The sequence below is a fragment of the Siphateles boraxobius genome, unplaced genomic scaffold (assembly GCF_051911475.1).
Source record: "Siphateles boraxobius isolate OS27281-9 unplaced genomic scaffold, OSU_SipBor_1 6, whole genome shotgun sequence".
NCBI lineage: Eukaryota > Metazoa > Chordata > Actinopteri > Cypriniformes > Leuciscidae > Siphateles > Siphateles boraxobius.
In genome coordinates, this window is record NW_027509186.1 from 17860462 (window position 1) to 17886883 (window position 26422).

A 26422-nucleotide genomic window follows, 5' to 3' on the forward strand; every position below is an offset into this window, starting at 1 on the left:
GATGGTAACTCGTTACTTAAAGGGTAAGTTCGGCGTTTTACAAGTAAAGCCCTGTTTTAAGATCGTTTCTGATTAAATCAAACGGTTAAGATTAAAATTTGGACACATGCTGCTGTCCCGAGAATTTTAGGTTTTTGTGTTAGCACCCCCCCACCTCCACAATGGTTTCATAGGTGCATTGGGACAATCATTCATATAAACGCATTAAACTTTAGTTTACAAAGACGTGAAACTCACCAAGTGGTCCTGGGTGTGCACTGATATGCTCACGCAAAAATCGCTGCAAAAGAAGCTTTCCAACAGGTTTTATCGTAGTTTTTGGATGAATGTCCGGTTGTGAGGCGTTGGAAAAATAGGTCCACAGTTTTACAACGAATGGTAAAACACCTGTTGGAAAGCTTCTTTTGCAGCGATTTTTGCGTGAGCATATCAGTGAACACCCCAGACCACTCGGTGAGTTTCACGTCTTTGTAAACTAAAGTTTAATGCGTTTATATGAATGATTGTTCCAATGCACCTATGAAACCATTGTATAGGTGGGGGGGTGCTAACACAAAAACCTAAAATTCTTGAGACAGCGGCATTTGTCCAAATTCTAATCTTAACCGTTCGATTTCATCAGAAACGATCTTAAAACAGGGCTTTACTTGTAAAGCGCTGAACTTACCCTTTAAAATGGCAGGAGTTTGCTCCTCCTGCTCCTCAGAGCGTTTCTTGATGAATTTAAATGAAAACAAGCTGTTTTGCTTTGCGTTTCATATTAGCTAATAGCTCCCGTCTGTCTCATTGAGCTTGCTTGAAAAGCTTGCGCGTCAACGTCATTCATTTCATTGGATCACTTGCTGGTGGCGATGCAGCCTGTGGGCAGGCTTAACGCCTGTTTCACACTGCACGCGTTAGCAGAGCTTAAGCAGCGCGTATTGTTTTCGGCGCCCATGTTAATAGATTACGCACCGCTTACGCTGAATTAAAGTGACAATGCATTGATCATGGCCAAAATACACAGCAGCTTTACCCAAAAATCGCATAGATGATATCTATTGTGTTTTAAACAGTCAATCAAATTTCCTTCATCAATTAAAAAAGAAAACGTCCAAAAACAAACTTGTTGCCCAAACTACAAAACCAAAGATGAACCAAACGTTATATAATATATTAATTAATAAAATAAGCTTCTTGTCAAGTCTATTTTTCTTAAATGTATTTGAAAATGAAATAAAGCAATGCCAACTTACTCAGTAGGCTACTCTGTCTATACACACGCCGCGGTTCAGCCTCGCGCGTCAAACGCTGCCAGTGTGAAAGCAAAACGGGTGGACTGGACTAATGATGCTGAAAATTCAGCTGTGACATCATAGGAATAAATTACATTTTAAAATCTATTAAAATATAAAACAATTTAAAATGTTGTATTTTTTTATTATTTTTTTTTTTTACAATGTTACTGTTTTTACTGTATTTTTAATCAAATGAATCCAACCTTGGTGAGCATAAGAGACACAATAAAACATTTGAAACAAGTGTTTCAGACAGGCCTTTAGAAGACACCTGTCGTTTCACAATGTTCTACATGTATTCCACTGCATGCTTATATGTTGTTTTAAATTGAGTTTTAAATCATTTTAAATTTTGTAATGGACTCTACACATCCTGACTGCCTACATATTTCCACAAAAATCTACTCTAAAATCTTCTGGTATAGATTTCTCCTATAGCTAACTGTGTTAGTAATTTCTGTCATATTTCAAATAAGTGTCAATTACAACTAATTCTATTACAATATAGTACATTTATATGTATTGTTAAATATAGTAAACATAACATTTATATATTATTTTAAACATGGTGGTTATGAGTTCCATAACTTTTAAATACGTTTTGCATAAGACACTTCCTCAAGTTTTAATTTTGTGCTTAATGTTCTCACTATTTCCTTACAATGCCCTGTACCTGGAGTTGCAGTTGGCTAAATGTGAACGCGATTGTGCATTATGATCAATTCTCTTGTTCATTGTGAGTTAGTTGAATAAGGATGTGTGTTTTCCCCTCAGGCTGGACAGTTCCCTCCCGCCGCTCTAAATCAGATGATCGGTGGACTGGTCGGGCAGCTTCTGACAGGTGCTACTGGGGAGATGGGTACATTTGCATAATACTTGCTCTTGCAATAATACTTGCCGTGCTTTTTGTGAAGGCAATAACATCATGAGCTTAGAGTTCTTTAATAACGGACATGTGAATAAGCTCAACTGAGGTCACAGTCCTCTTGATGTGGCTGATTTTCTACGAAGACTGAAGACATTTTATGAAATACAAAAAAAAGGCTTTTTGTTTAGGGCATTGCATAATATATCTTGCTGTTCTTTGTATCCATAGCCAGCCAAACTACCCCATCCTCCTCACAAACATTCACCTTCTCCACGTCCGCTTCCACAAGCACTCCATCCACCACCACAACCTCCAACAGTGGCTCTGGGCCCACACAGTCCAGTAGTACCAGTACCAGCACTCCCCAACCTGGATCTGCACCGCCAACCCCTCAGGAAAATCCTTTAGGGGGAAACCTGGAGCAGTTGTTGGGGTCTCTACTGGGAGGAGCTGTTGCCGCAGGCGGCCAGGGCCCTTCTATAACAGTCACCATGCCTGGGGTCCCTACCTTCATCCAGGGTGTCACAGACTTCATGCAGGTGAATAGCCTCCTTTGGCTTTATAGACCTTTTTCCTATCTTTATAGTTCTTAGTCATTGAAACCCTAAGGCCGTGTGTCCACCAAAGCGTTTTTTCACGCAGCTGGCGTAAAATTCCAATTGGTGTTTTTTAAACGCCATGAGCGCAACGAGGCGCTGAGCGCCCGGCGTTTTTTACTAGTCGCTGAGAGTTGAAAAATGTTCAACTTTGGGTAAAACGCAGCGCTCATGACTGTCACTTTTTACCCAACCGTCCAATCACAGTGGAGTGTTTACCCAAAAACTCATGAAATTGAGTCAAACTGTCTTGGAGCAAAGCCAGATGAGTTAATGAATATGTTCAATATGTTATGTTCAAATATACTGGACGTTGTTGCCCCGTTTAAATTGAAGAGAACTAGAAGTTGTACTCACCCTTGGTTTAATGATGATACTAGGGTTATTAGACAGAAATGGAGAAAAGCAGAAAGGAAGTGGAAGAGGGACAAACTACAAATATCTTATGAATGCGTTAGAGACTGTATGATCCAATATAAGGAAGTTGTTAAGTTTGCAAAAGCAAAATACTTTTCAGAGCTCATCTCTAAAAATGCACACAGCCCAAAAATACTATTTAATTCTATAAATAATGTGCTGAATCCGATTTCGAATTTATATCCTGATCCCTCTCCTACGGCCTGTGAAAACTTCAAGTTCTTTTGCGAAAAAATTGATGTTATAAGATCATGCTTTTCGGACTCTTCTTTGGACCTACCTCAGTCCACATTGTCACAGATTTTAACAAATTTATCAGAGTTTTCTCCAGTATCTCATAGTCATTTGCTACAAATTTTTCGACAAATGAAGTTCACCTTTTGCTCACTGGATGTTGTTTATCCTAGCCTTATATCAGATATACTTGATTCTATTAGTCCTAGTCTATTGTCAATAATCAATAGTAGTTTAGTCAGTGGGATAGTTCCATCTTATTTTCAACATGCCATTGTGCAGCCGCTGCTCATAAAGCCAAACTTGGATCCAACAGCTTCGAAAAACTATCGCCCCATCTCTAAATTACCATTTTTATCAAAAGTTTTGAAGAAGGTTGTGTTTAACCAGCTTTCTTCCTACTTACAGTAAAATGGTGTTTTGGATAAATATCAGTCTGGTTTCAGATCACAACACAGTACAGAGTCTGCACTGCTTAAAGTTTTAAATGACTTATTTCTGATTGTGGACTCTGGTAAATGTGCTGTTTTAATTCTGCTGGATCTTAGCGCGGCATTTGACACTCTCGATCATGGTATTCTTTTAATTCGTTTACAGCAAATCGGAATTCAAGGTTGTGTTTTGAATTGGTTTGCTTCATATTTAAAGGATCGAACCTTCTCAGTAGAGACAGGCAATTATTTATCACCTCGCGCACCAGTTTCATATGGGGTTCCGCAGGGCTCGATCCTGGGTCCTGTTTTATTTTCCTTGTACATGCTTCCGCTGTATACTATTTTTATCAAGTATAATGTATCATACCACTGCTATGCAGATGATACTCAGTGTCATGTTACTTTACATCCAAAGGATGATACTAGCTTGCAGTGTTTATTTGATTGTTTTGTCTCACGGTCCCTTCTGTCACGTCTTCAACTGGTCCAAAATGCTGCTGCTAGTAGGGCGGGGTATCGTAACAAAATTTCCGATACCGATACCTTGACTTCGATACCGATTCCTGAACGATACTTTTTTCGATACCAATTTTATCCATATAACATTACCTAAAAAAAAAAACGTTTATTTTTTACACTCATATTTTGAGTCTGTAAAAAAGCACCAGTGCTAAAGTTTTCTATGTTTCCTAATCATTTAACAACATGTATTCTTTACTTCAATGAGCTCATTGTTTCTGCCTTAACTTAATGCATTGTTTAACAATGAAACTGAATGAAAATTAATTGAAATGCATTACACACAGTCACCCCTGATAACAGATCACTCTAAATTGTAATTTAGACACATGCATTTTCTGTAAAGCCTTTGAAACGATATGTATTGTGAAAAATGCTATACAAATAAATGTGAATTGAATTAAATATACTCTACTGGGGTGCGGGATATATGCCTCGCGCTCAGCACACATGAAGCTTGCCGCAAAGCACTGGCGAAAGTAGCCTAATGATTATGGATGTGTCGGGAAACGATAGCAAGGAGATATTTCAATTGTTTATTAATGAACAAGTGTTTACTAAACGTGTTGGCTGCAAAGAAGATTATTGCGAATTTGCGATGCTGACTCGTCATCCCTGCAGTAGTGAACGCGCACGCGCCTATATGGATTAGGTAATCAAACTATTTATTTCTAATTGTTTCGTTTAAAAGTAGACATATTTTGAACATATATAGAACTATTTCTCATGTCTGTGAGGCAAGTATCCTATACGCTGAGTTTTGGTTTATATGTGACGCGCTCCAGTTCTTGTAGTCGAAGGCGGATAAGCTTTCTACTCTCGAGTGTATTCTGTGCGCTTTTAAGTGCCTTATCAGATTTACCGTGTTGCCGGTCTTGGCGGCAATTGACCCTTCGCTAAGCCCCGCCCTCCCTAGTTACTGTTGCTACGCCTGTCAAGCTTTCGTGTCTGGCGCGTCTATTACAGTGTGTATGCACCGGTGTCAGACATTCCCAATGAGATAATTAGTAATTTTTGGCGAACATGTGAAATATCTGAGAGAGCAAGACAAAGGGGACTGCAGTATGCATTCGAGCGATATATCCACGAAATAATATGCAACCGATTAGCGAATAATTTCATTCAAATTGAAGCTAAAGCCTATAGTCCCAGCGCAAGCAGCAGCCGTCTCATACGCTGACCATTCAAATGGGAAACACACAGCTATTTTCGTGCACAGCAGGGTAAGTGAAATGTGAAAATAATCTAATAATTATATATCAAACAGTTTATCCATACATTTTGTGGAATAACACTAACACCGGGTGAGCCGCGATCAGATTGGGTTAAAGTTACTCAGTCAGGGGTAACGTTAGTAGGCCGTCGATTAACGAAATGCTGATATATATTTTAAAGTATGTCAGTGAGCCTCCGTCTTGTCTTTAATCGTCTTATTTTACGTTAAAATATATGCATTATGAACAAAGAACAGTCATTATTTCCAACTTCCAAGCAATATGTGTTTTTGTTAATCCTGTGGACATGTAGTTGTGAATGTGGTCTCCCACACTGCTGATCCACGCACATCATTTCTCCTCTTGGCTTTTAGATTTTCGGGAAGGAAAAAAATTCCACTCCCCCGTCCAAACTTTTAGGATACCGTGTATCAGATTAGCACAATCCATACGCACAACGCTTCGGCATGTTTCACTCGCTCAAAAGCTTGCCAGACCTCCCGCGCCTAGTTACGGTTGCTAAGACACGATTGGCCAGTTGCGGTTTTCGGGCGTGGCTTAGCGAAGGGTCAATTATCTTGTCGAAAATATTGCATTGTGTGCTTATGGCATCGAGTCGGGTACATAGGTACACTTTTGATCATTTCTACATATTTTCTATCTATATGGGTTGGACGCTTACACACACACACACACATACACACTACAGCCTCACGTGCGACGAGGCAGAGGCACTTCTCTGGGCAGCCGCGTAAACTAGTGTTTTTCCACCACAGCCAATCATGCTGCATGTTTATTGTTTCACTGATGTTGACGAGATTAACCACTTAGGTGCCGAAACTTGGTACCGAAAAACAAGACATGTTTCGGTACTCGGTAGTATCGAGGCAATTCGGTCGGTACTTAAAAAGTACCGAACTCAGTACCCAGCTCTAGCTGCTAGATTGCTAATAGGAACACGGAAAAGAGAATGTATTTCGCCAGTATTGTTCTCTATCCATTGGGTTCCAGTTAAACATGGTATTGAGTTCAAAACACTGTTGTTTGTTTATAAGGGATTGCGTGGACTGGGTCCTTCATACATCTCTGATCTCCTTTTAGCCCACCATAATGTTTTTAGAAATATCAGGTCTACCAGTAGTCTACAGCTGACTGTTCTGAGGACACGTCTAAAATTAAAAGGAGATCGTGCCTTTTCAGTGGCCGCTCCACAGCTTTGGAACAATCTGCCATCTTATATAAAGACTGCACCTACATACATTGATTTTAAATCGTTGCTTAAAACCCGCTTATTTACTGCTGCTTATGGTCACAGGAGGCTGTAGTGGTATTGTATTGTTTTGTGCATTGTTTATCTGTTGTTTTTCTGTTTTTATGGATACCTGTTTACACTTGACAGCACTTTGGCCAACAGCTGTTGTTTTTAAATGTGCTCTATAAATAAATATGACTGACTGACTGACTGAGGTGGGGCGGGACAAATACCACTCCGACCAACTATCACAACATTCTTTCTGTACAACAACGTCAACCAGCAGAGCTAACCGAACAAAATGGATGAAAAATACAATTTTAAGTTTGAAACAAATTATCTGCGAAATCAATTACAAGTAAACTGTGCTGCAGATATTCTGTATCATAGCAACAAAGCCTTTCAACTGAAAAAACGCAGCGCTGCCAAAACGTCTCTGGTTACTGGTGTAACCTATGTTCTCTGAATAGGGAATGAGACGCTGCGTATCTTATGATGCAGTGGTGGATGAAACTCTCAGGTGCTCGGTCCACGGGACCGGCTCTTCGCCTTTTGAAGGTGTCGCGCAGTTGCTTCCGCGCCCTTTCAATCTGGCGGGACCCCCTCTTCCTTCGGGAAGGGGTTGGCATGGGTGAAGTTTTCGGTCGCCAAATGGTTACAACGGACGCCTCTCTGACCGGCTGGGGTGCGGTTTTCGAGGGCAGGCCAGTATGTGGGATCTGGACTGGAGAGACTCTCTCTTGGCACATAAACGGCTTGGAGCTGAGAGCTGTTTCCCTGGCCCTGTGTCGAACACCTTTTGCTTGACTTTTGTTTGGTTTGGATCTTGACATCACTCCAGGTTCCCAAGTTTTATCTCAAGCGCCCACAGCTAGGTGTTTTCAGCAGAGTGCCTAGCGTTTTCAGCTGGCTAAAAACGCTTTGGTGGACACACAGCCTAACCCATTACAAGCGACAGTTCACCCAAAACATAACATTTCTGTCATTTACTAAACCATTTCTTTCTTTAATGAAAACAAAGTAACTGCAGATCATTGGAGGAAATGCGCATTGCGATATTTTGTTTTTCTGTAATGCATTTTGCGATGGGTATAAATTTGTTAATATATTTGGTACTGTTTAATATTTATTTATTACTATTTGGTTATAATCATTCTAGACTGATTGGGGTGATTTGTAGTGCATCTACATAGAATTTTTTATATTAAAGGGATAGTTCACCCAAAAATGAAAATTCTGTCAGTATTTACTTAACTTCATGTTGTTCCAACCCCGTAAGACCTTCGTTCATCTTCGGAACACGAATTAAGATATTTTTGATGAAATCTGAGAGCTGGATCACTCCTCCATACTAGTCCATGGGCTTCTTGAGGGATTGAAACTTGCCGGCCTCGAAAACTTATTACAGACATCGTTAAAATAGTCCAAGTGACTACAGTGGCTCAATATTAAGTTTATCAAGCGACGAGAATAAGTTTTGTGCACAAAAACAAACATAAATAAAGACTTTATTTCAATTATTCATTTCCTTCTCTTTGGGCCTCTAGTCAGTTAAACTAGTGTAATTGCGTAGAGCTACGTCCGCCGTAGGCTCACCATTGGCCGACGCTGGTCATGTGGGTGATGCGTGTGATATACAACAACAAATCATACGCTGTTAAACTAGTAACCTGACTCGAGGCACAGAGAGAAGGAAATGAATAGTTGAAAAAAAGTCGTTATTTTTGTTTGTTTTTGCACAAAAAGTATTCTCGTCGTTTGATAAACTTAATATTGAGCCACTGTAGTCACTTGGATTATTTTAACAATGTCTTTAATGACTTTTCATTAAAACCCAACTCCCTTAAATTTTCATATTAACTACTTCCTTTCCAAATGTTAAGTTTGTCAGCAACTAAATATATGCCCTTTCAGAATGAAGTGTGCACTGTGTAGTAAATGAACCAGGCCACCCTGAGACAGTGTATCATGACCTACAAGTGTGTAAATAATCACAGTACCATGCTTTACTCTGAAACCCGCATCAGATATATTTATTTGTGATTTGATAATCAACTAATTGCCATATGAATTTTATTCCGAATATCATGCAGCCCTACCAAAACTGACAAAGACCTGAGTACATGAACCAGTTATCTTGGTCAATATATCTTGAGGCTCTTATTTGCTATTTTTGGTTGTCTACTCCTGTTCACTTTAATTGTGTGAAAAAGAGTGTCCAGAATGCTGTTTCTGCCATTTTCTCTCTGTTTTTTGTAATGCATGCTGGTGTGTATAAGGCAGTTTTATGCATCTCTGTCATCAGGCTTCCCAAACACTTTTCTCTCAGCCTCCCGCGGGACAGCCTCCCACCACGACACCCACCGCTCCCACAGCCCCACCAAACCCAGCCGCCGCTTCTGGGGGCGCCGCAGCCGGTGAAGGTCTGAACCCTGAGCTCTTCACTGGGATAGTGCAAGGCGTCCTGTCCACAATGATGGGCTCTCTGGGTACCCCTCAAAATGAAACCGAGAGCATCGCTCAGTTCATCCAGAGACTCTCCCAGACTAGTAACATCTTCAACCCTGGTACTGGAGATGCTATGGGTAAGCTTCTTGGGGCTGATGCCTTTTTCGTTTAGTTTATTTTCATTTTGTGCAGGCTGGTTATGTGTTAGTGCTAATTTTGTTAACGAAATCAATGATGAAAGATGTTTGTTGATGATCCTTTCTTCCATGACTAAGATGATACGAGGACGCAACGACATTAACCGATAACTGTGACCATATCAACATGCAATATTGTTGATGAAAAAAGACAAGACTAAAATGTAGTTAAAAAATAATAACTTGACACATTACTCTTTGTTTTTGTCGAATAAAAGAGGAGACAAAACATTAAAGGCTGTATTTATAGAGTTTTCATGCATACAGTTGGCAGATTTCAAGAATTTAAATCCCCCAATCAGAGCTTTTATGTTCAAAGAACACGTTTTCTTCCCGGTGTTTAACTTAATATTTGCAATCTGGCAACCTCTCTCTACACTGTGGAAGAAGCGCAAATGATCTAAAAACACCAACAAACAAGTAAGCTGCAATCTCCATTTGAGAATTTTTTATTTAAATGAAAGTGTCATTCAGTCGGTCTGTGTTCTGTCATGAGCCCCGCTTGCTGTTTTCTGTGACTAAATCTACGATCAAACCTTCTCAGTGATGAACTGTAATAAATTCAAGAATGGATCTCTTGACTATATCTGTGATTGTGTTTGCTGAATAAATGCACTTACACAACCACTGTGTGACAATAAAAAGCCTTTTTTGCTTTTGTTTTAATAGAAAAACTTTAATGTAATTTGGAATTATTAGATAACTATTTCACTGTTTTAATTTGAGCACAGTTTCTTGTTTTGCCAGTAGGCCTATATGGTAAATGGCCTATAATAAACCATACGTATGGGTTGACATTCTCTTGATTTGTGCTTATAGGTGAAAGTGCAATTATTCTAATGAAATATAAAAATAAATTTATATTTATTATAATTGATTTTGAGCAAAATAATCAGGATTATCCATTTAAAATGTGCGATAGTGTGAAAAGTTTTCATGGACTAAAACTAGGCTAAAATGCTCAGACATTTTGTCGACTAAAACTTGACTAAACAAAAACAGGACAAGGTTAACTATGATAAAAACTTAAAAGTACATTTGATGGGAAAAGTAAATCTGATACAAACTAAGACTAAATAAAAAAATATCTGACAAAATTAACCCTAGTATGTGTTTAGGTTTCTTCGGTGATCTTCTGGCCTTGGTGTGTCAGAACTTCTCTATGGTGGACATGGTGTTGTTGCTCCACGGGCAGCACCAGCCTCTGGGCCGTATCCAGCCCCAACTCGCCCAGTTCTTCATTGAACATTTTCTGCAAGGCCGTGAGCCCACAGAGGCCAACATCACCGTAAGTTGTATTTTGGCAGTGTCAAGCTGCCCTGGTTCAGTGTTTCCCTACTGGTCTTAGAATTCTCCCCAAACCTGCCCATTTTGTATGCCTCCTTAATCAAACACACTGGATTTAACTCATCAAATCATCAGTAGAGACTTCAAAACCTAAAATGGGTTTGTTAAGGGAAACAACCAAAATGTTGAGTGGAAACAGTCCAAAATATTTACAATGGCTACTACACAAAAAAGAACCCCCCAAAAAACAACGACTCCTTTGGAGTTTCCTAATCAAACATCCTGAATATCCCATTGTTTGATCAAAATTAAATGCAAACCAGGAAGCCACCGTAGTTTGCTTTGGAAACTGTTTGTCATTTTACTTTCTGTTTTTACAAGTTACTATGATGGATAATACGACTTCAACACAAACACACAGTCCTGGAACACGACTATTATTGTTAACATATGCTGTGCAGACAAGATGCTATCACAGACGGCATTCAGAGATTGTACACAGAACCTTGTTTATCTTTAGGCATGCATGCAATTTGCCTCCTTAGAATTGTGCCGGAATTTGAATTCCATACATTTCCCAGTCAAATTTGCAATTTGAAATGGTTTAAATGTTTGTATGGAGGTGAATGTAAATGTTTTGCTATTATTTTATATTAATAATAACCATAATTATTGAGAAATGTTTAAAAGTGCAATTACATTAAAGAGAATGCAGAAGTGAAAAATGTATTTGCAGACTAAAAATTCACACAAATATCCATATGAAACTATCTCTGGTTGTTAGTGTCCCAAACATGTCAAAAATATTTGTAAACTGTCTCTGGAAATCCAGTGTCACACCCTGCCTCATACGTTATACTCTTAATTGTCTGTAGTTAGTCAATTCTATATATTTTTTATCCTCTCCTGTTATTGTTACTGTTTTTCTTTCTCTGGTCTGATTCTTCAATTTTCCCCCTCTTTCTGTTTCTCTTTCCTTCTCTTACTTCATCTTTTTTTATTTTCTCTTTCTGTTTTAATAGGCAGCTGCTGACAACTTAATCGCTGAACTTGAGGAATACATCACAGAAAGTTTTGTAAGAAACTCTGGATCCATTCTTGACACTTTAAAAACAAGCTATGAAAAGCATCTGTGACGGTCAATTACAGTGAAAATAAATTTCATAGATCCTGGCCTCAAGTATTGACAGTGTTTTTTTTTAGTTTTGGTAGAAATTAATACTTTATATTAATTCAGCAAGGAATTTAACATTCTATTCATGAAAGAATTCTAAAAATAAGAATTCTTTCCACAAAAGAATTGAGCTGCACATTGATGATAATACATGTTTTCTTAGAACCAAATCAGCATATTAAAATAAATTCTGAAGAATCATGTGACTGAAGACTAGTTGTGTTGGTATTACGTCGGTACCACATAACTCAGGTAACAAATTTGCATGGAGGAATTAATACAAGTTGAATTTTAAACTGTGCCTAGACTTCCATTGTGAGTGAATTACTGCAAACACTATGTGTGCTTTTTGCCAACTTAGATGAAGTTTGTCTGTACAAATTGAAAGCATAGAAATATTTTGCTTATCTTAAAGGAAATGAAAACAAGTTTTGCATATTTGAGGTGTTTACTTCTTGTCCATCCCATCTAGGGAACTGTCACAGTCCGTGATGGGGTGGATATTACCCAGACGAACCGGGCTTTTCTCAGACAGCAACTTTCAGGGATCGCCACCCACATTCTGCATTGCACCGGTATGTCTAAACGAGAGGCATCGTGAGATGAGATCAGTCTCGAATTAGATTCATAAATGGGTGTATACATTTTAAATGCTGTGAATGTTTTTCTCAGATCAAACATTTGGACCCCGGCTCCTGCAGCTGTGTAACCGTGCTCTCTTTGAGTGTCTGGCCCTCAACCTCTATTGTCTGAATGGAGAACAAAGTGCTCTTACCTCAGTCGTCAACCACCGCATTGTTAGTACCCAAACAAATAATATCTTGATTCCTACACCGCCTTCGTATTGTTTAATCTTTTATTGTTCATCCTACGACCTTTACGCTGTCTAATGAAATTTGCGGAGGAGACATTTCCATGTTGGCGGGGGCTTACGTTTATGCAGGAAACTTGATTTATTGGCATTTGCGTTTATGCAGAAAACTGTTTTGTTAAAGGCGTTGGGGTTAGATGTATGAGATGGGGTTTTGCAGTCATGGAAGACCTGAAAATATTAGTTATTAAAATAGCTACTCAAATAAATTGCTTTAAATAGTTAATAAAATGTAATGAACTTCTAATAAATAATGTAAATATTAAAAAAAGAAAATTTATTTCGCAGGCTTGGAAAGGGAATTTACTAAACTATTTTTCTATTCTATTTATTCTTTTCTTTAAAATATTTAATTGTTCAGAAATTGCTCTTTGTGACTGTAATTGCACTCAGCAGATTGAGTGGTCAAACTGTGTTTTGGTAGCATCTATACCTGAATCTATGTAAAATGTTAGTTATGGAAGTGTAGGTACTTTGAAGGAATCCCTAACGCGAGTTTGTATGTCTCCTCTCTCAGAGGACGATGTCAGCTGAAGTAAACCCTAGCCTGGTGAACTGGTTAACCAGTATGATGACAATGAGGCTGCAAGTGATACTGGAGCACATTCCTATCACAGAGGAACAGATCACCCATTACGTCATCCACACACAGGTTTGATTCCACACGTTCCCATGGCATATTTGCAATCAAATCCTGCCAGTTGTGATGGTTGGTTAATGTACTTGATGTTTGCACAAAGGAGTTTTTTTTTTTCTAAATTGAGGTGATTTAAAAAAAACTATTTATTTAACTATATGATTGAAAATTTATATTCAAAGTCATTATAAAACATATTTCAATCAGGTTTGTATGTGTCCTGCATATTCTATAAGGCATTGTTTTAGGTTTCTGGAGTAGGTAATGCAACCTTTGACGGTGTGATTGGTGGTGGTTGAGGAGACTCCCCCCTTCGATATGTAAAGCACTATATAAATGTAACACATTGTTGTTATTATCAAACTACTTCATTAGTTAATGTTGACATAGTAAAGGCAATGATAGTATAGCAGTCTACAGTAATAGAATAATGCATTTCTATGTCAACACTATATCAACTGCTAAATGAATTTGGAGCAATCAGGTGGTACAGAGGTCACGGGGTGCAAGTTGTAGAGTTTACTAGTTGTAATTATGGGTTTTACGAGGATGTGACTGCATTTTAGAATCTTGCAATTGTGGTAATTCAGACATGGTGTCACCGTGCCTGTTACACTATGGAAGTTACATGGGTTTTAAATAATGTTTCAAGTTGACTTTGAGAATGAATTTGTGCATCTCTCTTACAGAATGAAGAATCGGTAGAGAGGCCGACACAGGATCCTGAGCCTCAGAACGTAGAGGTATATAAATATGGAAAGATGGTTTGAAGCTGATGAACCGGTTTAGGTTGAAATGCAACTCATTGGATGTTGAAGATTTAATATGTACATACTTGGCCCTGGGTGTGGGCTTACCTGTGTCCTCTCTCATACATGGTTCAGATGGGGGACAGTCTCTCTCCAACACCTGCTACTACAGCGGAAGAAGCTCTGGCCTCCTCCCAGGAAGCTGGAGCAGTGGGAGTTCCAGCTAGGGAAAGTGAGGGAGCTGTTGGAGGAGAGGACGCAGGAAGAGATGCTGAAGCCTGGGCAGCTGCGTTGCCTCCTGTGAGATATTTCCACAAATCTAGTATCTTAAATTGAAATCAATCACTTCTACAACAGAATACCTCTCCTTTGCTATCGTTTGCCCTATCATTTGATTAAAACATTTCAAGTTTTCCATTTTGTTGTGGGTAGTAAATGAGCACCTTTGATCGTGAGCTCATTCCTTCAAGACAGCATCTTTGTGTACCACTTGTTGTTAGCATCTTGCCGTTCAGATCACGGAACCTTTGAGATTGAATCTTGTTTTGAGGGAGGGCTTGATGAGCTGTATTGTTTGCAGGAGTGGGTTCCCATTATCAGACAGGATCAGATCAGTCAGAGGAAGATTAAGGCCCAGCCTCCTCTCTCTGACGCATATCTATATGGAATGCCAGCAAAGCGCAGAAAGGTAAACATTCAGTTGCATGCAGTTACATGTTAACATTGAGATCATATGTTTTAGTTTTAGTTAGACTGGTTTGCCATGATACCGTAATATTTCACCCCTGCCCTTTCTGAAGCATCACAATAAACAAATATTTTCTTATTGTGTCTCTCCTAGATGGTAAAGAGTGATGGACCCAAACTGTCCCTCTCTGAGGCAGTGAGTCAAGCCGCAAAATCAGCCGGCGTAACGCCCATCACAGCTCCCGACGCTCTACAGGTGGATTTAGATAAACCAGAGCTTCAGGAAGCTTACAGTGGACAGGTACCTTGTGTAGAAAGAGATTTTCCTATTGTAGCAAATTAGCTCAAAAGGGAAATATGAATAATTAATTATAACTCCTTACAATTAATTATAAATATTTGGATCAGTTAATCATATTAACTTGATGTAGCTAAATTAATACTACAGTAAATGAATCTGTTCGTCCAGCGAACATTCAGTATTGATTATTCTAAGAAAGGTTATTTTTCATGACCACAGAAAAATAAATCTTTCTTAGCATGTACAGCACTTAGAGCGTGTAACAAAATCAGGAATCGTTCAAGTGACATTAATTTGCAGGTAGAATCATAATCGGGGAACTCATATGTATTGTGCACAAAAATCTAGTTCAGTTCAAAGCTTATACTGTATATTTATAATGCTTGTATGCATTCAATTAGGAATGCACAGTTGGACAACATCTATAACTGAAATACTGGTTCCCTTTGAATAAATACTTTATTATTAAATACCATTATTTTAATTATTAAATACCATTGATTATCGAAGCTTGCATTTGCCATTACTCCAGTCTTCAGCGTCACATGATCTGTCAGAAATCACCCTAAAATACTGAATTAGTGCTCAAGAAACATTTGCTAAAAGTATCATTTTTGAGCTGCTCAATTTTTTTGGGTTAACCATGAACTTTTTCTGGATTCTTTTATAAATAGAAAGTTCGAAAGAACAGCATTTATTTGAAAAGTAAATCTTTTGAAACATGATAAATGTCTTTACTTTCACGGTTGATCGAGGTTGTTGTTTTTTTAAATGTACTGATCCTTTAATACGACTATATATGACAAAACCCACTGATATAATCTCTTCTTTTTACCAGCTGAAAGACGACATCAAGAAACGAGTAAAGGAGGACCCAGACTACAATTCCAGACGGTTTCCTAACACGCATCAAGTCTTTTCTCCGGACTCATAACTTTTGTACCTTCCAGCTTACGTGTGTTCACCTCAGCCCAGTTCCTTACGTGGGGCGTATGTTTTATTTGCACAGTTATGTGTTGTCAAATGACTTCACTCCTGTTTCTATCTATACCTTTTTATTGTATGTGTTGGTCATGCGTGACTGGTGGTGTTGCGTGCAGTCCACGCACACTGAACATCTGCTAAGTGTCTCTTCTTTGTCAAAACGGGCACATGTGTGTAAAAGAGCCTGCCAGCGTGATATATCCGAACTGTTGTTTTTATGATTCGGTCCGATGAATAACAGTATTGTAACTGAATCCAGAGGAAATACGTGAAAACTGAAGGACAGAACCGAACATGTAGAAAGCTACATTCTTGCAATGATGCTGTTGTTTAAAGCTTTGTTGATTATATAGCATTATGCCTTGCCTTTTAGTTCTCTCATGACTCTGCTATGGCTTTATCTATGGTACACTGCAAAAAACAATAAGAACTGTGTAATTGGGAACCATGAATGTAAAATGCTTGAAATTAAACAATTTTGCACCAGTTTAATGCATATTATTCGTTATATGGTCTTTTGTGAGTAAAATCACATGCATTTTTTACTAGGTTAATTAAATTATAGAAATTTAAAGTCATTCAAAGTTCATAGAATTAAAATAAACTGAAACAAAACTACTCTTTAGAATGTTTGGATAATCTTCTAAACACAAATTGAGATTTTTTTAATGAAACCTCAGAGGTTCCTTTCCCTCCATTAAAAGTTCAGGTAGTCAAAAACTTAAGATCCAAAAAGGTTATAAATGCGCAGTGAAACAAATCCATATGAATCAAGCAATTTAGTCCGTCTTCTGAACAAGAAGACTAAATAATGATAGAGACAAACACAGCATATTTGGTTAACACGGATACTCAAACACTGATGCGTGAGCTTCTGTGTTTAGCATATGTGATGTGTGTAGATCATTGTTTAAATGGGAATGGACTGTCAATTCATATGTTAAATGGAATATGACTGGTTTCTAATATAAAATCATATACTCAAAGCGGTAATGAGCTGTATTGCTAGCTAGGTATATTTACACATACAAAACCTGAAAAAACAAAAACAATCATTACCTTGAAATTGACCGTACATAGTTTTTGAATGAGTAGGCACAACAATTATGCTTGTCATCTGGTCACTCCCACTGCTGATGCTTCCTGTAGGTCCAGGTGTATAGAAGTCAATGAACTTGCCTGGCAGGTACAAGTCAGTAGTCGGGCTGCTGATATTGGGGGAATTACATTTAACTAATTTGTCTGTTGTCTTAAGGGGAGGCCTTCACTAATGAGCGTCTGTCCTTCAGGCTTCTAGGACCTGAAGTCCAGGAAAAATGCAGGTAGGTGGATTTTTGTATTGCTTTGTTGAGAAGCCTTGCATGACATATTGTGAAGGAACAAGCTGACAGACCATTTGCATTAAACTCTTGGTATACTTTCACTTACAAATACTCAATGAAGATGTAGGAGAATTGGAGTTCATTCAGATTTTATCTTTTCTCATAACCAAAATACAGACTAAAAATCTGGGTTGAGTACATTCCTTACATCTGTGAAACCGATATAAAGATTTATACTAGTACTTGCAATCATTTGAGTTCAAATGGGATGACGTAATGGTATGAATATGTTCATTTGCATGCGTGTTATAAGAGGAAGAGGTAGATCGTTGATTCGTGTTCCTGTCATCTCAAACAAGTGTAGGATGTAGCGTTTCATACGTTTTATTTTAAATAAAAGCAATTATTCAAGTAATTAATGTTTTAATTTGTTTTATTTTTTTGTGTTCAAAGAATCAACAAGGTAAGGTTAATCATATATATGAATAACAAGATGATCAGTTTGTACTTATTTGATCTGAGAAACCTATATACAGTTGCAAGAAAAAGTATGTGAACCCCTTGCAGAAAATGTGAATAATTTTAACAAAATAAGAGAGCATACAAAATGCATGTTATTTTTTATGCAGTACTGTAGTAAGATGAATGAGGTATTTTACATCATTTTTAACATACTGTATAGTTCACAAGACAAAAAAAGCTGAATTTATTTCAAATGACCCCGTTCAAAAGTTTATGTACCCTTGATTCTTAATACTGTGTATCGTTACCTGGTTGAATTGTTTGTTTTTGTGATGGTTCTTGAGTCCCTTGTTTGTCCTGAGCAGTTAAACTGCCCAATCTTCTTCAGAAAAATCGTCCAGGTCCTGCAAATTCTTCAGTTTTCCAGCATATTTTGCATATTTGAGCCCTTTCCAGCAGTGACTGTATGATTTGAGATCCATCTTTTCACACTGAGAAAAAAAAAGTTCAAACATTCACTGATGCTCCTGGCCCCAGGGCCTCTGCCTGGGTGTTTGTGTGTGTGTGTGTGTCTCTGTCTGTGTTTTGTTGCAAGGGTGAAGTTCCTGGTGGAGTGGAGCTGAGGCCATCAGGCAGATCAGAGGCAGCTGCCCACTATCTCCAGATTGCATAAAACCTGCCCCTTCATGATTGTTGTGGGCTTGACTGCTTGCTTTGTCCTGGTCCCCAGCACATTGGCGTTTCTCCTTTGCTGCGATTTGTTTGAGTTAACCTAGCATTATGTTTTGCCAGCCACATTTGCTAAGCTTTAAAATGATTTGTATATTTGTTAAATTAAATACTTTTGTTAATAAACATCTTTTTCCGGTAATCCCTTAAGATGATGGATACACTGGGCAATTTTTTGAGCAATGTTGCCGTCAACGGGCAACCAGATGAGAGACCGGGCTCACAACCTATCTTAATTATCCAGATTGAAATGTATTTCCCATTTTCAATGGGAAAGTGCCCAAGCAACAATAGCTGCGCAAGATTGCCCAGCAACATTGCTCAAAAAGTTGCTGAGTGTTTCATCACCTTTAGGCGTGGTCAGAGCCGGGCCATAACAGGAAGGAAACATGATGCCTTAATAGTTGTGGGTGAAAACTTTTGAATAAGATGAAGATGTTCAAATTTTTCTTATTTTCTTTAAATATATTTAAAAAATATCATTTAGTACTGCCATTCAAAACTGCCTAAAAATCACAGTGTCACTACTAGAAAGGGTTCAGACATGCAAAAGATGCTGGAAAACTGAAAATTTTCTGGGACCTGAGGATTTTTCTGAAAAACATTGGGTAACTGCCCAATGCCCGATCATCCAGGTAACGACACACAGTATTAATAATCAAGGGTTCATAAACTTTTGAACAGGGTAATTTGAATAAATGTAGCTTTTTTTTGTCTTGTGGACTATATGAAAACTTTTTATGTAAAATATCTTATACAGTAATAAATAAAAAAATAACAAGTATGATCTCTCTTATTTTGTTAAAATTATTCACATTTTCACAGATTTTGCAAGGGGTTCAAATACCTTTTCTTGCAACTATATATATATATGTGTGTGTGTGTGTGTGTGTATATACTGTATATAAGACAAAATGAGTACAATTTGATCATCATAATCAAAAGGTTTTTAATTTTTAATTCAGCTAAGATTCCCTCTTGAGGACTATAGATATATTGCAAGGTTTACTGTATATTTATGTTTATGTTATCAAAGAATACAGTTTTTCAGGTTTTGTAAAACACTTCTGTACAAAATATTTTGTGTTGCATTGTTTTAGGTACACCAACCCATTAATTTATGAAACTGATCCAAAGAGACCACTTCAGGATGACAGACATTGATGACGAGCAGCAAATTTTAAGGATTCTTTCATGGAACGTAAATGGTTTCAACCGCAAACGAAATGAGGTTCTTCGTCATTTAAGTCTTCTAAAGGCTGATGTAGTCTTTCTCCAAGAAACTCATGTGGGTCCAGATAGAATCTACTCAACTGGGAGCATCAAAATTCAAGATTTAGAATGTGATTACAACATGGCGGCATTCACCGTATTTAAAGGAAGTTCCCGAGGGGTGGCCGTACTGTTCAAAAAGAACCTCGGATGTGGTGGTTTCAATGTCAATGGCGATGGAAAGGGAAGATTCATAATTATCTCATGTCAAATTTGGGGGCGTGATTTTGTGTTTATCAATGTGTATAACTCAAATGATGAAAAACTTAAGTTCACGGAGTTCACACAAATTGCGACCCACATCCCGTCGTCGGCGTACCTGGTGGTCGGTGGGGATTTCAACACAGTCATGGACGCCGAGCTTGATAAAACATCAAATTTACGAAACCGAAGTCACCGAAAGTCTTTCGATGCTCTCCAAAAATTTTTGGAAACCTTAAGCTTAGTGGATGTCTGGCGGTGTCTTTACCCGGAGGTAAAAAGCTTCACGTATTTTGATGGGAAAGGTCAGTCGAGACTAGACTACTACTTTTTGCAAAGTCACAATTTATCAAGCGTAACTGCTTGCAACATTCACAAGAGACCAATGTACTCGGATAAAGAAGAGTATATTTCTGATCACGCCCCATTGTCTATTCAAATTCAGACACGTGGACCAAAATGGCAGTTTGATTCTTGTCTTCTTGAAGATAAAGCATGTATGGAACAACTCTCAAACACAATAAAGAAAATTTCACAAATAAATACCAGAAAGAAAGAATACCTGTGGCCAGGAGTGAAGGTCAGGCTTATATGTGAGGCAATAGCTTTGCAAAGACACCTAAAACCGTCAAGATGTTCAGATACGACTGAACTTCCTCGAGAGGTTGAACAAATGGACCAAGGAGGTAGATCGGCTCTTTTCCTTCTCATTTTAAGATGTAAAATTGATTAATAATTGTTTTAAGTTCTATTTCTTTTTTAGGGTGTCCAAGTTCAGAATCATCCACTGAGGTTCTTCAAACACCAAATACTTCATCGGAGAGTCTTCTGAACTTCTTGAATCATTTACACGAAACTCAGAGATTTGATGACATAAAATCCACCCTGATTACCGTTCTAAACGAACCAGTTTCGAGAAAAGAGATTCTGGTTGCTATACTGTCCCTGCCTCAGTCTGAAAGACTAACAGCAGATGGGCTTACAGTACATTTCTATAAGCATTATGCATGTAAAGTTACTGACCTCTTACAAGCATTTTTCAATCAAATCTTCGACCTAACGCCAATTAAACGTGCAGTTTTTGAATCGCCCAGTGATGACAAATACGATCATACGTACAGCTACAATATTCAATATCACTGCAGTCCGATGACAATAATCAATGTGGATTATACAATTCTGGCTTTGATTCTGGCAGCGAGGTTGAATGGCGTTATTAAACACATTTTAAATCCAGGTCAAAGCAAACAACACAGTTCTGTTCAGCACTGCATCAGTGCTCAAATCCCAGTGCTAATTATTTCATTAAAACTAGATCCAGGTGCAGTGAAGTGGCCGTATCTGTTTAATAGCTTAAAGTCTGTGAATCTACCTGACAGGTTTAGATCCTTGTTGAAGCTGTTGTTGATGACGGATCACAGATCACAAGGTCTGAAGGTGGGATGTCCACTGACTCCTTTACTAGTAAGCATCTGCCTTCTTCCTTTGATCAACTCCATTAACTGCGAGAACAGGTTTTTGGGACCTAAAGTCCAAGGAGAAACCCTAAAGTCAGTCATTGACAAAGATATAGCTCGTGTGATTCTTTCTGATTCTAAAGAGGGTTTGGATAGTTTTGAAAAGATGCTCAATGGTTTTATTGAGACGTCAGGTTTTGTCATAGATGAACAATACTCTGAGGTTTTCATAGCAGGTCCTTCGGGCCTCAGTTTAAGCAAAGACAAACTTACGTTTTTTAAGAGAACGGATGATGGATTTTGTGGTGTTCCACAATAGGAAATGGTTGTTGAACCATCATAAAAATGGTGCAAAAGGAGGTTCAAAATTATTAAATACGGGTTATGCACAACAAACATCCGTATTCTGTAAAACAGGTCGCATCCCTTCAGTTCAGGTCTTATGTATGTGCTTTGTTAAATGTAGAGATGTTTTACTCAAGATGCCTTCAAAGGAGCAAGCAAAGATGATATCAAAGTTGTTTTTTTATTTTTCTTCTTCTTATGAACATTTTGATATTAAAATTGAATAAATCAGCAACAATAAATATAGGCTTACCAATCTAGGTTAACTCATTACCTTCAAAAAGTCCAAAGATTTTATCTATAATACTGTTCTATAAAACACTTTCTCTGTCAACATTTTTTTTTTCCAAGAGTGATCCTAACTTTTTATAGCCAGTTACATAAAAAGGTAGATCAGTCTAATTTGACTTGGGAGAGTGAGACCAAGTGCACAGTAGCTTACTCATTAAACCAGGATGTCCTACTACTTCCGGTGAGATTCTGAAGTGTCATATGATCAGAGAGCCGATGATCTCCCGTCTAACGGAGAGCCTTGGCACTTCCTATTAGCCCCATCGTATCATCCTGGTTGCAGTTCCATTAGAATTCCACTGGAGGTGATCGCGGGCGAGTGCAGAATGAATGGGAGGCTATGGAGCTAGACGGCTAAATGTATCCCTTTCTCCTGCTTGTCGTTGAATCAACGTAGATTTTATTGTTGATTCCACAAGTTCAATATAGATTAGTCCAAAAGTCGAATGAACGAGTACTTATGTCCTTTCGATTTCTTACAGGTTAGGTAGCTGTTGGCCGGAACACGCTAGCATTCTGCTATTAGTGACGTCATCACATTTTTGAACGGATTATTAGACCAGATAAGTGAACTTAAAAATCCAATTTTCAGCTTAGTGTATTACCTAAGCCCCCCTTTTGAATTCAACCTTCAAATTACTTGACAAAAAATGACATCCTGAGAAAAGTGGATTTCTGGGGGTGAAACCACATAGACTCCCATTCATTCTGCACTCGCCTGCGAGCGCCCCCGCATGGACAGAGACGTTTTACTGCAGCCAGTCCAGAAACCGGAAGTAAGCAGACAGTGCCAAACTGCCAATTCTCTTCTATTAGAAATTCTCTGATATGATGAACACTTTACCAGAGCCCATATACAGAGAGCCTGTTACAACGCCGTTAACGTTACTGGACGTCAGGGGCGGACTGGCCATCTGGAGCACCGGGACTTTTCCTGGTGGGCCGCTGGCCAATGCTGGCCCGGTACACATATAAAAAAAATACAGCCTACCTATATATAAAAAATGACGGAAATCATAATATTACATTTCTTTTCTAAACAAATGGATGAGGGAATCGATCGCGCGGGCGTGGCCGACAATGAGTGTGTTTCGTGTGCATGCATGTGAGTGTATTGCCCTCCCTCCCTGTTAAGTTTGGTCTACCCCATTGCGTATATTGAAACACGCCCTCTTTCACGTCCTGGAAACACAGCAAGCCAACGCCGATGAGAACTAGCGCATATGAAAGCCGACTGTGTTGTCGCCTCGCATCGCGGGAAAAAAGCCGCACTTCAACACACCGAGAGAACTACAGCCTACTGTTAGCTATAATGCATGTTCTGCGCCTGGGTGTAAATGAGACAACTGTCTATTTCTGCAGATAAATTCGTCTATATTCGTCATTCAAAAAGAGAAACCGACGCCGCCGGCTGGCGGCTGCAGATACACACCGTAAACAAAGCAGTACGTGCTTACCATTCTGAATATCAATCCTGCTAAACACTTTCTTTATTCCACTCCTCTCATGTTAATATTTAAATATTCGCCAAGGAACAGTCAGGTAATATGACGTAACATTAGAACAGCCTTCTATCTGTGCTGTTTTGACTTCTTTGCTCGCTGTTTTATTATTCTCGTGCAGTGCACTGACTCGTTCACTATACTGAACAGCCAATCAGAGTTCCCTCTTTCACCGACATGTCGAATCGGCCGAAAAAAAGCTGACGAGGACCAATTTCAGCCGACGGTTAAAAAAAGCATTAGAGGTAGATGCTGTGAAATGCTTCAAATTAACAGATTATACATTTGGCGCGAAGAGTAGCAGTTCAACAGGCTCTGATGGCTCTAGCTCCCCCTGACTAGCTGATATGCTGTCTTAATAGTTTTATATTAATAATGTTGTGTGTCTTAATGTTCTTCTGTTTGTTTCCCTTTGGTTTTGCAAATATGACCTAATATATGTTGTGTTACTTAAAATAAATCTTTAAATAGCATTTATTTTTGTATTGTGTTATATTTTTATGCTATAAGTGGTGTTAAGAAATATTCTGCACATTAATGGGCCAATGTGTTATGATTTGGGATGTGGTGGGCTGCTCTTGGCCAGAAAGTCCAGGGCCACTTTTTGGTCCCAGTCCGCCCCTGCTGGACGTTAAATGCGGTGCGTTACCACGGGCGTCTGTTTGGTTTGAAATGTGCTTGGGGACAGAGACGCATTCGGAAGTGCATTTTGAGAAGTGCTGGGCACAAACTTGTCAAACTGCAGCCTCTTTGCTCAACCCGTAAATAAATCCAGCGATCCGCAAATCTGGTTTGAGTTCTTAAATGGTCTAGTAGTAGATATTTTGCCAAGCGTGTCAGAGGTTAAGGGTTCTAATCCGCCCTTGTAGGCCTATAGTTCCCTTTCGAACGGTCACTTCGTATTGCGTAGCTATACGCAGTGGGGGAAACTCCTTTTCCTCGATTTACAGAAGCCTTTATGTAAAGCGCATTTGCAGCTGCACAGCTAGAACATGAGTGTCTGGCTCGCTCATAGGCTGCGCTGCGGCAACTGCACATCCAATGGCGCGGGCGCCTCTGACGTGCGACCAATGAGATCACTCTGCGTCATACACATCAGAGCCCCCCAAGGGGGCGTGACCTCAGTCTATAATAGTCCCCGAATTCGCCATTATAGCAGATTTTACTCCTTCAGCGACAAACTTCACGTCTCTGACCATTTATTGAGCCTTCGCCGTCGAACATGCCTTCAGCCTGAGCAAGCTACAGTTCAGCAGACTACACATCTCAACCGTGTTTCACCTAACGCCGTCTCTCCTGTGGCTATCCGGCGATATCCTTTTCAATATCTGTTTATTATGTGTTTATATCTGTATCAGCGTTGTTCCATATGCCTCGTGTTAAGCGAGGCCTACGAACACGCGAGCTGCATTTCATGCCTGGGACTCTACCACACAGAGAATGCACTCTCTGTCGGCGGATGTGCGGCCTGCGCGTGCATGGCTATCTCCGTGCTGCGAACTCGGCTAACGTTAGCTCTCTCCCGAGACGGCGGCGCCGCGTCACCCACGCTTCCTTCTCCGGCCCTACTTCAGCCGAGGAAGAAGAAGTGCCGCACCCAACGGCAGCCAGAGAGCACGGACGTTTGTGAATGCACGCCGGCCACGTCCCCGCGTGCTTCACTCACTCCAGCTCAGTCATCTCCGGTCCCGTTCGAGGGAGATCAGCGCCTCCCCCCCCCCCCTCCCACGTGGCGGGCCTCGTCTCCTTCGGCGGACCCAGCGAGGCAGGACTAACTCCGACGCTGAAATGCTTCAGATCCTAACACAGGCCGTCGTGGACCTCGAGCTCGAGTGGAACTAACCGTGCTAGCTGGCGCCGACCAGCAAGGCCGGCGAAACAGGCCTCTCAGCCCCGCCCTGCGGCTGATGCAGAACGCTTCCCGCCAAAGCCGTCCTAGCACGCAAAGGAAAGAGAGGGCGCGTGTCCCGCGCTTGCCGGACCACCCTCAAAGAAGCCAGCAAAACTTCCCACAGCCCCCTGTTCAGTTCAGGCGGCTGGGGATTTTATTATTGTAAACAGGCCCGCAGCAGTGAGTGCGTCTTTGCAAACAAACGCCGTTTTCACGGCGACCCGAATAAAGCACACGAGCACAACACATGGGTTCACGGTCCCCCTTCACTAGGCGGCCCCTCCCCTGTTGTAACATTGACTTCCCCACACGCAAATGCTTGTGCAGTTAGTCCAACATTCAATTTGTGTACAAATCACAATATATGGGTTCACGGTCCCCCTTCACTAGGCGGCCCCTCCCCTGTTTTAACACTGACTTCCCCACATGCAAATGCTTGTGCAGTCGGTCCAACATTAAATGTGTGCACAAATCACAATATATGGGTTCATGATCCCCCTTCACTAGGCGGCCCCTCCCCTGTTGTAACACTGACTTCCCCACACGCAAATGCTTGTACAGTCAGTCCAACACTCAATGTGTGCAAAAATCACAATATAAGGGCATCAGGTCCCCCTATGTTAGGCGGCCCGTCCCAATCAGTGTGTCAAGCCCTAGCCACACGGGTTATAGCCTGGCAAGCTATCCCCGATGTGTCGAGTTGGGTCATAAACACTATAAAGCGAGGCTACTCGCTCCAATTTGCTCGCGGACCCCCAAAGTTTCAGGTGGTTCTCGAGACTTCGGTGAGAAGCAACGTGGGTC

General features: G+C 39.7%; 2 protein-coding genes across 7 annotated transcripts in view; both read left to right on the forward strand.

Moving 5' to 3' along the window:
* bag6 (BCL2 associated athanogene 6) overlaps positions 1-16642 on the forward strand; it is a 34324-nt gene extending 17682 nt beyond the window's left edge. For 2 of the 6 annotated variants that reach the window (XM_077207983.1, XM_077207986.1), the window contains 13 exons: positions 2052-2136; positions 2374-2684; positions 9117-9396; positions 10575-10744; positions 11766-11819; positions 12390-12492; positions 12590-12714; positions 13306-13440; positions 14115-14168; positions 14310-14474; positions 14755-14862; positions 15016-15162; positions 16001-16642. In XM_077207983.1, the coding sequence (XP_077064098.1) occupies positions 2052-2136; positions 2374-2684; positions 9117-9396; positions 10575-10744; positions 11766-11819; positions 12390-12492; positions 12590-12714; positions 13306-13440; positions 14115-14168; positions 14310-14474; positions 14755-14862; positions 15016-15162; positions 16001-16096 (1833 nt within the window). In that variant the 3' untranslated portion in view covers positions 16097-16642. The remainder of the gene's footprint in view (positions 1-2051; positions 2137-2373; positions 2685-9116; positions 9397-10574; positions 10745-11765; positions 11820-12389; positions 12493-12589; positions 12715-13305; positions 13441-14114; positions 14169-14309; positions 14475-14754; positions 14863-15015; positions 15163-16000) is intronic. The other 4 variants (XM_077207987.1, XM_077207984.1, XM_077207985.1 and 1 more) reach the window with 4 other exon arrangements.
* A 720-nt stretch (positions 16643-17362) lies between these two features.
* Positions 17363-22217, forward strand: LOC143715600 (LINE-1 reverse transcriptase homolog). Its single transcript, XM_077207383.1, has 3 exons — positions 17363-17468; positions 19760-20818; positions 20896-22217. Exons 2-3 carry the CDS (start codon positions 19780-19782, stop codon positions 21906-21908), a joined length of 2052 nt encoding a protein of 683 aa, XP_077063498.1. The 5' UTR covers positions 17363-17468; positions 19760-19779; the 3' UTR covers positions 21909-22217.
* The last annotated feature ends 4205 nt before the right edge of the window (positions 22218-26422 follow it).